The 14,911-nt window shown below is 40.6% G+C and overlaps 1 protein-coding gene across 4 annotated transcripts in view; it reads right to left on the reverse strand.

Annotated features, from left to right (window-relative positions):
- Window positions 1–14,911, reverse strand: part of PDE1C (phosphodiesterase 1C) — a 164,015-nt gene that overhangs the window by 15,907 nt on the left and 133,197 nt on the right. For all 4 annotated transcript variants that reach the window (XM_042889222.1, XM_042889223.1, XM_042889224.1 and 1 more), the window contains 5 exons: window positions 14,358–14,439; window positions 8,502–8,622; window positions 7,079–7,254; window positions 4,310–4,606; window positions 662–736 (listed from right to left, as the gene is read on the reverse strand). In XM_042889222.1, coding sequence (XP_042745156.1) covers window positions 662–736; window positions 4,310–4,606; window positions 7,079–7,254; window positions 8,502–8,622; window positions 14,358–14,439 — 751 coding nt within the window. The remainder of the gene's footprint in view (window positions 1–661; window positions 737–4,309; window positions 4,607–7,078; window positions 7,255–8,501; window positions 8,623–14,357; window positions 14,440–14,911) is intronic.

Below are 14,911 nucleotides of genomic sequence, written 5' to 3' on the forward strand. Positions count from 1 at the left end.
TTATTTCTAGGTGTTCAAGAAACTGTCATACAACTTGGGGGTGTTTCAGTTCAAAAGTGTTTTAGCAATATCCCTTTTCTAGAGTGTCCTTAACAGCGCTTCTGTGCTGATGTGCCTACTCTTGCTCGCTTCCTTCCCATACCTGTGGTTCAACAGCACTTGGCAAATTCCACCTCAGAGCATTAAGTCAAGAAACCTTTGTGGTTGGACAGACATAATGTGATGTGCAACCAGAAAAAAGGAGATGCACCTTGTTCAGGGTTTTGCTTAGATTTGTGTTTTGCACCCCATACAGTTGATACCGAGAGCAGAATTTGGCTCAAAGAAACTCAGAAGGATAGAACCTTACAAACCCATGTTTCGTATTAAGCAGTTCAAACAATCCAGGATTTTTCTTATGGATGGTGCACAGAAATTGTTCAAGAAGATAAAGAAGATGGTTTACCAACAGAAAAATTAAGTGGCATTAGACATTACTTGAAAGAGATGATTTTCCCCCAGAATACCCCTAATGGCTTCTGTCATATCTAATGACTGTTTCTGTTAAATGTTTTTCAGGTGACCACACAATTTTTTTTAATCATAAAATATGGATGCTTATAAAACAATAGATTGCATATAGAAATGAGTGACAAAACAAAACAAAATAGTAAGTCCTTACCATCTGTTTTCTTTGATTCATTTCCCACACTAGATTGATCTTTTTTGTCTGCCATACTGTCTTCCTTTATTTCACCTAGAATGAAGAAAGAAGGGATACTATAAGCATTATAATTCAAACTGCAGTATATTAATGCCTGTAACCCCATCAAATGTCAACATCCAAGAAAGATTTCTTCTTCCCAGACCATCTCCCCACTGAAAATAATGTTCTGTTGCCAAATGCCACTATGAACTAAAATTTACTTCAAGGGATAGATACAGTAGAATAGGGCTCATTCAGCAACAAAGGAGGTCTGCTTCCTGCAGATGTCCAGAGATGTCCAGAGAAGTCCAATGGCAGCCTGTACAGATAGGAGCAGGCATCTCTTCCTTCACCCAAAAGAGAGCAGCAGGGAATTTGTAAGCCACGTCTCAACATGAAAAAAACCCTGTATTAAATCTCACTTCAGAATGTTGTAAATTCGAAGTACATGGCTGTATAAAAGCAACGCTTATTCCAGCTGTATTACTATTTTTTGCTATTATTACCACTTCCTAGCCTTTGGATCGAGAACTTAGGGATTGCTATGATAGAGAGGAACAAATCTGCCTTCAAAACAGTTACTGTCAATGAGTATTTATTTTTGAAACAGCTCAAAAAAGTGAAAATGTAGAGAAATGAGGTCCGCCTCTTCTAAACTGTGCCCTAACCACTGGAACAACTGTTGTTCTTGGATGACAGGAGATTTGTTTCTCCCTCTCTAATTAATATTCCTGTAATAGAAAAGTGGTTTTGAAATCTTAAAACACTTAGCAAGATGGAAAAAACATGTCCTGTTTTGTTCTCATTTAGAACCAAAACTTCCATGGTTTTCTTATTAAGGCCATTGTGTAGGTGAGAAAAAAATGAAAACAAGACATGAGACAGACAGCAACTTCCTCAGCTTATTATATACTGCCATTGATTCGGGCTTCTTTGGAAAGTCCAATCTGAAGAGAGATATGAGCAGCTCCAGGTACTCCAGGTAGGACTGAGGTGTCTGCTTGAAAAAGATGATCTCTACAAGGACACTGTATTCAAGATGAAATGAAAATGTACCCAGCAAGGCACAGAAGGCTTCTTACATTCCCACTGCATAAATGAGGGACTTGACCCTAAGTGCGTGCAGGCAAAGATGATGGGCATGCACACACACTTTATTTCCCAGTTTGACATCTCTGAGAAAGCACAAGGGAAGTGAGCAGGGAGTGAGAAGTGAGAGAGACTTCCAGCTCCTCTGACAACACAGTTTTTAACTTTCATTGAATATCTTTTTATGAATAGGAGACTGCTGGGTATTGTGATATCTACCATGCCATACTGCCAGTAGCAGAGCAGTGATCATGATCATAATGATCTTTCTGAAAGAGATGACAAAGGCAAAGGCAGATATCTCATGACGAGGTATTAACAGATGTAAAATAAAGGAAACTGCATGAACCCAGATACATGAATGTTAGATTTCATCAGTCTCCAAAGATTCTGCAGAGAATGTAATTCATTAGGGCCTTCTCCCATAAATTAAAGAGCAGAATTTCTTGCCCTAAGGAAGACACTAATTTGCAGAAATCATTATAATTCCTTCCAAAGCACTTCAGACACCTGCAGCAGAGAGACATTGCAGAAAAAGGTATGGTGAAAATCACCAGAGCATACTTAGCCCTTATGTTGTTAGAAGCCTGTAAAATAAAGGATTTCAGGAGCAAAATCTATTGCAGTCTAACTGGGATTTCACATCGCCAACCTTCTTGTTTCTTTGTGGGGCCCACAAACACTGCTGAAAGAAAAATCCCATGTGTAACAGCATGACAACTTGGATCTATCTAGTCCTTCCAATCTAAAAACATCTAATGACAAAAGAATCACTGGGGAAGGCCTGCATCCAGTCATACCAGGAGTACTTCAAACAGAATTCTTGCCTCAGCTGCCATCTAAGTCCACTGCCTTAGCCCCGGAATTTCAATATCTATACAATTACTCATTTTTTCCTAAGAGGATGCTTCAGAATCTCAGTGTTTTGCTGGTTTTGAACTGGCTGACGTTACCAAGATGATGAGAAATCACATGAGGCTGTACTGTCATTTCTTGCTAATGACTTAGAGGAGCAAGGCTGGCGAGGGAAGGACAGTGAAATGGCCAATAGCCAACTGATCTGTTCTCAGGGACAGAATCAAATAAGACAACAAAGTCCTGGGAGTGCAAGTGAAAAGTCCTACTGTCCAGATTATCTTTTCTTCAATCTTGCCAGTTGGAGAAAAGAGGAAAGCCAGAAATAGGCATGTAATATGTATCAACTGCTGGCTATGTGGCTGGTGCTAGCTCAAGGTTTTTATGGTCTGGTTTCTATGAGAATGGGACTCCCTGTGAAGAAAAGGACCTGTTAGGGAGGGATGGGATCCACCTGTCTAGAAGAGGCAGGTTTGGCAGAGTTTGGCAGCAGGCTGGCCAAACTAGTGAAGCAGGCTTTAAAATGAAGGACTTGGGGAGTGGGGTTCAAGTGCTCCATTGCAACCAACTGGGAAATAAGCCAGGCCAACCAGAACAGTGACAAATGTTCCTTAGCTGCCTCCTATGACGTAAGCCAGAAGGTCAGCCACCTCCAGAGTGTGTATAACTATAGGGGATTCTTTTGCATCCCTCTAGGGAAACCTGCATCCTCTGCTCCCTTTTCTCCTTGTTTACAAATACCTACAGGGCTGGAAGCAAGCTGATGGGCCAGGCTCTTTTCAGCGGTGCCCAGCAACAGGACAAGGGGCAGCTGGCACTTAACTGGAACATAGCAAGTTACAGTATAAACATGAGGAAAAACTTGTTTTCTTTGAGGGTGACAGAGCACTGGAACAATCTGCCCAGAGAGGCTGCAGAGTCTCCCTGTCTGGAGATATTCAGAACTCACCTGCACGTCTTCCCGTGGGACTTTCCATAGGGAACTTGCTTTAGCAGGTGATTTGGAGTTGATGATCTACAGAGGTTCCTTCCAACCCCTACAATTTCGTGATTCTGTGATTCCTAGGTCTAATAACTTATTTTAATGTGGTATGCAATTTTCAATTCAGTTCTTTTTCCACCTTTTCTAAGTGCAAAATATAATTATTTTAACTCACTAACAGTTTTTTGACAATAAATCTTTAAGAAAAGGCTCATGTTTGCCATAATAAAACAGAACAAATGTAGTATAAATAAAATAACTCTTAAAAGCAGCGGAGAAGGGAAAAGAGCTGCAGTCCTAAAACATATTTACATTTGAGAATCAGTTCAAAGATACCTTAAATTGGCCTTTGAAAGTGTTTATATCTTCAGCATCTCCTCTTTTGACTAACCAGTGAATCAGTGAAGCTGTTCACTGAACCACAATAGTTTCTTTCAGCTTTGAAGTGTACATCAAAACAAGCTGATTCATTTCCATGAGAAGAGTCTTATTGCCCTTTGCCAAAAGCATGAAGCAGACATTATGAGCTCCATCTCTTACAAAACAATAATACTTGGAAGTACCAATGCCGAATTCTAGGAAAAGGTTCTGCACCCAGGACAACTTTTTTCACAACATCAACTGCTCCCATCCCATTACTGAGATGAAATGCCACGTTTAGGGTGGCATTCACCTTTCAGTGGAAGGAGAGAACTTACCATTCTGGACATGTTTCTCTTCCTTTGATGTGTGATGAGAATCCATTCCCTTATCTGTCCTAGGAACGCTTTTTCCTTGAGAGGCTTCATGTCTGGTCACTCCAGTTTGCCCAGTCCCATTTACGTGGGAATTTTCATTGGAATCTGAACTTTTGTTTTCCCCAGGATTTGGTTCTTTGCTGTTCTCTGTCTTTGCTGCTGTGGCATCTTCAGTTGGCTTCTCATCCTTTTCATCTGTTTTCTTTTCATCTGTTCCCTGATGAACACTTTCCTCTGCTTCTTTCTTAGCTTTTTCTTCTGCATCCTCAGCAAAGAGAGAAGCAAAACATGAAAAGAAATGATGATTATCAGTCAATTTTGCAAGAAATACAATTCACACATGTAAATACTTCAGCTTTTAACGTGCAAACAGGTGTTACTTAGATAAGTGTAGGAATTGACTTGACAAGGGAAAAAGAGCACGGGAGAACATTTAAGAAAGTACTCTGAAAAAAAATACCCTGTGTTGGCCTACATCATATGTACATGTATATTTTTAACCATATGAGGTTCCCTTCTGAAAATGCAGCTCTTCAGAAAATTTAAGAGGTAAATTAAAAAGAGATATTAGCTCTGTCTTTAGGGGTACAGGGGTTATCTTCATTCCTGATATACAGGAGTCAGTCAAATCACATTTAGTTTACCCTATGTTGCACCACACAATCCTAAACACTTTGAAAGTCTTGCTTGTTTGAAAATCCATTTTTCCCCCTTATCCAAGTTGCTTTCAATTCCAGCTTCCTTATCTCTTCATTTCTACTTACTGCTATAATTTCTTCACATCTCTGTCCCTTCTTACCAGACTAATACGTTACTATCAGTACCTGCTCTTCCATTCCCAAAAGGGGAACGTGTTCCAGAACACAACTACATCCCTTAATCATAGAATCATTTAATGTAGTGCTCGAGCTAAAAAACCTATGTGCAGGCAGAAACTCTGTAATTTTCTCCTCTTTTCTATGATCAGAAAAGAATTAACGTGCAAAAGCAACTGAATAACTCAGCCCACACTCAATTTAGAGCCTTACTGAGCTTCAGGACATATCTGTATCCGTACTGACTTTAAGCATTCAGAAGTGACTGCACTGTGCTGCCTAGTATATTTCATTCTGCCTTCCTACAGGGTTTCTAGTTCTGCAATATCACAGCCCACCCATCCATCACCCTGTTGTGGATAACCAATTGTACTCTAATTGAGATAGGAATCACAAAGAGATGTATTTCCTGGTTTCTGAGACATTTTGTAAGCTGATAAGTAGACAAGCATATCCTGCAAATCAAAGAATAGAGTCCAATTAGTCCAATGGAATTAATCTTGACGCCTATAGGGAAAATGTTTTGGCCCCTACAGGAGCAGCAGCTTAGCCAGAGAGCAAAAATCACAAAAAAAAACCAATGGTGTCTCCTCAAGTACTTCTTATGAGTGAACCAGAAACGGTTTTGAGAACAATGTACCAATGGGTTACAGGAGAGAAAGGTGAAAGCTCTCTGTATAAGAAATGTCAATTTGTGTTTCCTTGTCAGCAGCTAGCTCAAGTTAATTACTTTTTAAATGAATAAATTACAGCTCACATGAAAATATAATTAAATTAGATATGTGCTTCCCTGGCTTTACTAATCGCTCTTGAAATCAGCGGCAGCTCACATAGACAGCTTTCTGGGAGTCTGATGGTATTCAGCTCCCTTCATTCTGAGGATCTGAAAAGAAACCAAAACGCTGCATTCTGCACCCAAACAAGAGAAGAGATTCAGCTCAGGAAACTAGGGCTTGCTACAGCACTGCTGGATTAGCACCTCCATGAGCTTCCCTGCACCATTAGACAGGCATTTCAATTAGAGAGGACAGATCTGCTTTGGCAAATAGAGAACTAAGCCAAGTGTTCCATTGGTCATAAAGCCCAAACTGCATAATGTATTACAATCAAACTCCTTCCATTTATATGAAATACAACAGCTCCATTAAATAATGGGTTTAGTAACGAGCATTCAGCTCAAAGGAGACACTGTATCACAGTTTCATGAAGAAATAAATGTAATCAAATTCTGACTTTGTTTTCTCCAAACACATCTAAATGACTCTAAGGCACTTTCAGTTGTATGACATTTTGGATGCCTGGTCTGCTTCCAAGCTCACAATCAATGCAGACTTTATATTCTGCAGTCCTGCACAGATTTGTGATATCATGAGCAGAAGCAGCAAACTTCCTATATTCTCATCCAAGGTATCACTGCAAATATGAAGCCAGACATGGATCCAGAATACCATGGCCTTTTCAGCTGACATATCATTCCTATCTCTTTCAATCTTAACAGTAAACAATTGATAACACATCTCCCAAAATCCTTTTCCTGCTGTTTTTGCACACGCTCTGAGTCTGACTCATGACCTTTGGGGGCTTCCCTTAGAATTCCTTTTTGTCCTCCTGTTGTCCAAATCCTCTCTGTTACCTACGCTTACATCACACAGAAGCATGTAAGGTACAGATGAGTCATAATATTCCTATCTTTCTGAATTCAGTGTAAGCTGTTGACCTAGAGAAGCAGGTTCTTTCAAACTAGCAGTGCTTTGGCAGGGGGGATTGGACTCGATGATCTCAGGAGGTCCCTTCCAACCCCTACAATTCTGTGATTCTGTGATTCTTACTTGGAGAATAATTTGATTGAAGATGAGTTTGAAGTAGAAGAGGTCAAAAGAATTTTTATTCTTTCACTAAGAAGTCTGGATGTTACCTTTGGTGGCTTGTGCTTTCCATTTCTCCCGGTTCTGCTGCACCACCTCAGTCCAGGTGGCTTTAAAACATTTGAAGTCCACAGTGAGTATGGAGCAGTTCAGTGAGGCACTTCCTTCTGACCCAGTGCTCTTGACACTTGATCTCTTAACTTCAGAGGGACTAATGCTATTCAGACTGGGACACAAGATCACAAAACGTAACAGAAATCAGTGCACCTAACACAGCTAAGAAATTATTACTCTAAATCTAGATAACACCCAAAGAAGAAGAAAGATAACCTTGAATCCTCCACAATTCCCTCCCTCCCTTTAGCCCCACGGCAATCAATGTTAAAGCAAGCAGCACAATCTGAGCCAGCATTAGAAATAATGGACTCTCCTCTTCCTGATGGTTGATAGACGTGATTCCTTACAAAGAGAACCACACAAAGTGGTTCTTTGCTGTGCATCTCCGCTCCCTAAACATCAAATGGAGAGTCAGACAAACCTAGAAATCCAGTATGTCAAAGGAGGAGTCTCCTCAAATTCACCTGTTGGAGTCATTAGACACAGAACTGCTGTATACCAGCATCCATCCAGGGTTTGATGAAGTCATTAAAGTTGAAATAGGCACTCATTTCAGTTACAGACCTAGCAGTTCTCTTTCAAGGAGAGGCATGTCATAGTGCATATTTTAATAAAGACAGCAAGATAACTGATACAGAAAGATATCAGTGGTTGCCCTGAATGTAACAGTCCAAGAATAAAGAATTTGCTTGGGGAAAAAATCCTGATTTCGAGGCTTCACTCTAAGCAGTACAAACCATGTGCCACCTGAATCCTAAGACATGCCTTGTTCATGAAATTACCGAAGTAGCAGATTCTCCACAACTGCAGAAGGGGATGAATGGGCCAAGACTCCTTATATCCAAGCTGCAGGTGAACTCTGGTGATAATTCACACATTTGAATAACTATAAAAATAAAATAAAGTCTTCCTATACTATAATAATAAATATAAATATATAATATAATAAAATAAAGTCTTCCTATACTTCCCAATCCTCTTTAATTACGTGTTTATACTTCCATATTCCTAGAAATGAGTGCTTCTCAATGACACTACCTACCTCCTGTTTTGGCATTAGTGAATGAGAGAGCACTACATGGCTACACCCACTTGCATTCAGTGCCTCTAGAGGCTTGGCTCCATTTCCAAGATGGCCAGCCTCCCTCTTTGCCCTACCTTGGCTTGAGTTTCCCTTCAAAACAGTCACATCACAAGGTGAGCTGTTGTGCTGGCAATGTGGACAGCAAGCTTTACAACACGTGGCAGACATACACTGTGGAGGGATGGATGTGGACACAGACCATGACATTCACCAGGGGACTTGGATGCAAAAGCAACACGTGCTCTAAAGGGAGAGGACATCTGGTTGTTCACCTGGAACGTCTGAACCCAGACATGCCAGAACGGGAAGCTTCATCTATGAGCGGTGTCACAATCTTCTCAGTCATATCAGTCAGCACAGTAAAAGTGGGTTCCACGATGAAATCAATGAAACCTGAGCAGAAACGCAAGCACAGTCAAGAAGGTGAAATAATGATTAATGTGAAGTCACTGCATCAGCGATCTCAGACAAACTCATTCTAAAAGTGCAAGGTAGTTGAGCATACTTCTAGTTCCATTTCACTTGCCTGATTTGCTTGATTTTTTTCTATACTTCTAAAATGTCAGACAATGAATCATATTTTCATACTTAGCATAATTAAAAACATCACTTCCAAGTTCTCAGAATTTCATACTAATACTTTGTAAATTAAAGAAAAAATCATGCATTACTGAACCTTCAGTCTTACATGAGCATCCGAACCATGTGCTTCCATAACTTTGATATATTCTTATGCAAACTTAAGGGAAAATATCACCTTTCCTTTCATGTTGTTAAACAAAAATGCATGCAGTATAAAGCCACAGCAGGAAACTGAGTGCCGTTAACCTTTGGAAACTTCACATTACTTTTAAAAACACTGCAAATTTTACTGACTGAGAACAGTGTGTCACAGGAACCCAGAGGATACCGAGAATTTGATTTACGTGTGTCTGCCTGTCTCTATGACTCTTCTAATCTCCTTCAATATTTTTTTTACTTCTTAGTGACCAAACAAATCCAAGTCATCGATGCAAATCACTGGACTTCATTATGAGGGCTGATCTGAAAGTAATGCCTCTTATTTTATTACATTGGCCCACAACAGCAAAGGCAGATGTTGGTGATATGGCAGAAGGGAGTGAACCTTCCAATCAGTATTCTGCTAAAGCCTGTTGCCTTGTGACAGATGGCAGCAGATGGCGCCTGAGATGAAAGTGTGCAAGAATGAAAGCTGTGTCACTGACTTCTTCCACATGGAAAAAAATGACACACTGACATTCATCAACACTTACTGAACATTTATGGAAACCAAACAGTGGATGTCACCACAATGAGGCAGTGGGTGATGCGTTTCCACAGCGGCAACAGTGACAGTGGATCACCTCTGCTGGTACAGATTTTTGTGAATGCAGCATGATGGCTCTTTCAGCAGCTCATCACTGCTGCAAATGCATACCTCATGGTAGTGACAGTGTTGAGAAACAGTGTTTTGTTGCTGAGAATGCACTCCATCAAATAGGGTTATCGTGCTCTTTGTATCTGTTTTGGTTTCCATGGAAATAAAGAGGAGGCATTACTTCCAGAGCAATCTGAATAGCAATTATGTAATTTATACTATAATCCCAAACCACTCTTCAGTATTCTCTTTTTTCTTACCTAAAGACACTGTGATTTATATTCAAAATAATTAATCCGGATTTAAAACTTATTAATGGTGTAGCCTAAGACTAATTCACCATCATCTTTCTTTTTCAAAAGACTGAGTGAAGTAAATATTTCTGTACCCCAGTGACTAGGATGTTTTTATCAATTGCCATTGCATACTGAGGAGTTGATAACAGGCAATTCATTCATTCCACCTGAGAACACCACAACAAACACTGGCAGGAGAATTGTTTCCCTAAAGCCCACCACAATACAAGCAAAGAAACCAACAAACCAGAAACATAACCTTCTCAGCCTTCATACAATGTTTTCTGAAGCTGTAATTTTCTTTCTTGCCAGCTACTGGACAAAAATAAAAAGATGTTCTTACATTTCTCAGTTGCAAGTGAGTTTCATCTCTCATCAGACAAGCTTTCTACAGTCTGAGAAAGATTGAGAAGCTTTAACTCCTGATATTCATGTCAGGAAGCACAAATTTTGGCCTGGTTTTCTTTGAAATCTGTTTGCCTTCCCCACTCCAGTTAGCAGCCTGACCTGCACATGAATCTCTCATGATTTCTATACCTCAGTAGGGTACAGACATATTTACCAAAAGTATTTTTATTGAGGAAGAAAAAGGATGATAAACTGATCACTAGCATTAGTAGATTTTAAAACTAAAGTTCTTTGATATTTGTTTTAAAAAATGTATTAGTTTTAATACTGAAAAATTGATCCATAAATTAAAGAAACAAGAGAAGGAGACATTCTTTATTTTGAGGAAATTTTTGCTTCATTTTTATGGAAAGAGTGCATGCTGGAAAGCCTTCTGTCTGCATTTATGAAAGCCCTTAGTTAATAAAAATGCCTGCCCGCTGTTTGTGGCATCTGCAGTCAACTTTCAGTGGCAAACCAGCAACTACAAACAAGCCATGCCACCAGAACAGGATTTCTATGCTGTGTCCCTGGCAATATCAGTAGCACAATTTTATTTAAGTATAGATGGTTTTGTTTGTTTGTTTATTTGTTTCATTTGTAGAAACTCACGGCTGCTCACTGCATGATTAGGAATTCAAAAGGAACTTGCTCCTGCAAAGAAATGCAGTCATTACTAACCCAGTGAACAGCCTGTTGGGACTGTTGATCAAATAAATACATGAATAGGATCAGATTATTTCCCTGAGAATCTACCTTACAACTGAGAAAGCCTTGCCTCAGCAGAGAGGCAGAACATGTAAGACATTCTGATCTAACAAAGGTGTTACAGACAGATTATGCCAATATACACAGCAGACAGAGAAATGAAAACTTTATGTCAGAAGCCAAGGATTATGGACAATGGCCTATTGGTGTCAATGGATCACAAAACCACACAAAAGAATACAGTGACAAATAGCATTCAACTAAATAAGGCTGCCTTTACACGCTGACGGAGTGCTGCTTTTATAAAGTGTAATTATCCTGTTGACAGTTTAATTCATCATTAATTTTGCAGCGGCTTGACAAGATACATCCATAGTATAGAAGTTTCTTGGCTCTCCTGGCCTTCTGAGTCAAAAAGCATGGAAGCAGAGGACAAGGCAAATTGGTTTCTAAGCACACTGAGCTTACCAGAGCTCAGAAGGGGATACGCAGGAAGCACAGCTCCTCTTCCTGGTAAGGTGTGAGGGACATATTTTAATGCTGCTAGAACCACTGTGAAAGATAACTCCAAATGTGTCTTCTCCTCCACACCAACCACAGAGAGGTCATCATCTCCCATAGCAGCAGGCATAGTCTGCACAGGAATCTTCAGCATGGGTTTTAGCTCATACTGAAGCTCTTTAAGTTTGCTGTTGCTTCCCTCCACTGAGCCACTGGCAAAATATAAGTCTTCTCAGGGCTTGTGTTGTGCTGTACACACATACACACCTTTCTGGGGTACTGTTTCAGAGGGCTACACTCTAGAAATGTGGCATCCAGTTTGGGTTTGTACAGGGCTTTTCAAGTTCAGATTGTTGCATGAACTGCCTAAGCTTGCAGAGCCAGAAAAATCTGAATGAAGTCCACTAAGGGAGTGGCTGCCTAACGAGAACAATGAAATAATTTTAAACAAGAAACAGCTCTGAGCCACAGATGTGAACCTGTACTTTCCTAAGCTTGGGGATATATTTGTTTTGTTCTTTGGCCAGCTCAGGAGACAGCTGAGAAATTTCGTACTTCAAATTCTTCTCTTGATTGCTTTCCTTGAATACATTTGTTTTCTTTCTGCTTCTGGACTCAGTTCCCTTATGCTGGGAGTCAGCATTATCTGTCTTTTCTTCTTCCATTTGGCATTCTGTTCTCCAGTCATGGATAGATAACATTTTTCACTAGCTTTGTGGGCATAAATATCTACCCATAAATCCACCTTTTCTTCTCAAGTTGTCTCTTTTTTTGCTTCTAGCCAGCAGAACATGCCTACTTCTGTTAACTCCTCTTGACTTCTCCCCAGCTATCAGGCTTACTGTTTCCCCATCCTCCTTTTCTTTCACTAATTGGAGGAGACATTTGGGTAGAGTGCACTCTCAGTAAATTCACAGATGAAACAAAACTGGAGGGAATGGCTGACTCATCAGAGGAATCGTGACATGCTGAAGAGGTGAGCTGGCAAGAATCTCATGAAGTCCTGCACCTCCTATCTAGCAGAATCATAGAATGACTTGAATTGAAAGGGTCCTCAATGATCATCTAGCTCCATCCCCTCTGCCACAGGCAGAATTTCCAACTGCTAGATCAAGTAATAAATCAGGTTGCCTGGTCTTGAATGCCTCCAGTGACGGGCATCCACAACCTTTCTGGGAAGCATGTTCCAGCACCTCACCAATGTTTTCATTGAGAGCAAAAACCTACCCCTGACATCTGATCTAAATCTTCTCTCCTTTAGTTGAACACCATTCCCCTTTGTCCTATCACTATTTATACATGTAAACAATTTCCCTCCTGTTTATAATCTCCCTTTATACACTGGAAGGACACAATGAGGTCTTCCTGGAGTCTTTTCTGCTCCAGACTGAACAAAACAAGTTCTCTCAATTTTTCTGCATAAGAGAGGTGTTTCAGTCCTCTGGTCTTCCTCATGGCCCTCCTCTGGACTTTCTCCAAAAGCTCCACATCTTTCCTGTGGAGGATGAACAATTCCAGGCACTCAGTTGAGAAGCAGATCTGTAGAGAAGGACTGAGAGGTCCTGATGATCCCAAGTTGAACATGAGTTAGCAATGTGCCCTTGATATCATGCCCAGTTCTGGGCCTCCCATAACAAGAGAAATGGGGATATACAGGAAAAGAGTCCAACACAGGGTCACCAAGACGGTCAAGGGATGGGAGTACCACTGCTATGAGCTGGGACTACTCAGTCTGGAGAAGACTCAGGAGAGATCTTAAAAAAGCCTATGAACATCTGAAGGGAGAGTGCAAAGAGGACGGAACCAGGCTCATTTCAGTGGTGCCCAGTGCCAGGACAAGAGGCACACACTGGAAAACAAAAGGTTAGATCAAAACATCAGAAAGCACTTTTTAACTGTGCAGGTGATGGAGCACTGGAATAGGATGCCTGGAAGGTTTTGAAGTCCCTCCTCGAAAATCACCTAGATGCGGTGCTGAGAAACCTGCTTCTGATGTTCGTGCGTGAGCAGAGGTTGGACCTAGATGGCTCCTTCCCACTTCAGACATTCTGCAACCCCGTGATTTTGCAAGAGAGAAAGAAAGCACTATTAGTGAGTCTGTAAAAAGATCTCTGCTTCTGAATGAATGGAATTGAAAATGGTTTCCGTACAAAATATTGATTGGCTTTGAGCAGTGAGAGGGAAAGGGTGGGGAAAATAAGTGAAAAAACAAACAAAGAAACAAACAAATGAAAAATACAACAGTTTTTGCCCCGGTCATCAAAAGGACTGACATTATGTTTCTATAACCTCTAAGAAAACTCACAGCACAATGCCATGCGCACCTCATATCCAGTGCTCAGAAAACCACAGAATAATGTCATAACTGGGCACTGCAGTCAGTTCTGCAGTCACATACATTAGAAGTAACTCTACTGCAAGGAAAGACCACCACTTAATGGCTCCTCAGCTTTGAATTGTTGATCTGGAGAAAATACCACTGCACTTTATTACTTCTTCTCTATAACCTAGCTTCAAATAGTGAGAGATCACTGTAACCTCCATGCACAGGGAGAAATAAGTTTTGTGGCCTCAAGTTGCACCAAGAGAGATTCAGGTTGGAGGAAAAACTTCTTCTCTGAAACAGTGGACAGGCTCTGGAATGGCTGACTATGAGGTGGTGGAGTCATCATCCCTGGAGGTGTTCAAGGAATGTTTAGATGTTGTATGAAAGGACATTTAGTGGGAAATATTGGTAACAGGTGGATGGTTGAACTGGATGATCTTAGAGATCTTTTCCAACCTTGGTGAATCTATGATTCTGTGATTCTAAGTTTTGTTTTTAAGATGCTACTTACAATGCACCAAAAGGGACATACCTATTTGAGACTGAGCAACCATAGTGGACTTGCGGTCACACAACGGAGAGAAGGGAAGCCCTAGCTCTGCTTCTTTGTCACCCTGGAGAAAAAAAAAAAGAGAATAAATTAGAACAAGGCATTGAACTTTGATATCTTAGGTCACTGCTGTAAAAGCAACCCATTTTACTTTCTTTTGTGAAGTAGGTTTTGTACATGCACATTTTTGTAAACGCAGATTATTTATGGAGAACTGAGTCTGGCTGGAAAAGTCGTGGTCCAAGGAGAACAGTGGGAATCGAGCATTTTGATTCCAGCGAATCCTTCCTCATAGCTTTCCCTGTCTGCTTGGTACTTCCAAGCACTACATAAGCACCCTTTTGTACTTAAGAATGATTCTCTTTGGAGCTCTCTGGAAAACTCAGCAGAACACCGTCCTCAGTCCTCAGTATCGTGGTTGATCCTTCAGGATTTGCACTTGCTGAGGCTTTTTTTCCTTTTGTCTTTCAGATAAGGAATTCACAGGTCATGGCTGGCCAGATACAGATCACATTTTTTGTCCAAAGGAAACACTG

Source organism: Lagopus leucura, unplaced genomic scaffold (genome assembly GCF_019238085.1).
Source record: "Lagopus leucura isolate 7727_CA_CO unplaced genomic scaffold, USGS_WTPT01 Super-Scaffold_100157, whole genome shotgun sequence".
Taxonomy (NCBI): Eukaryota; Metazoa; Chordata; class Aves; order Galliformes; family Phasianidae; genus Lagopus; species Lagopus leucura.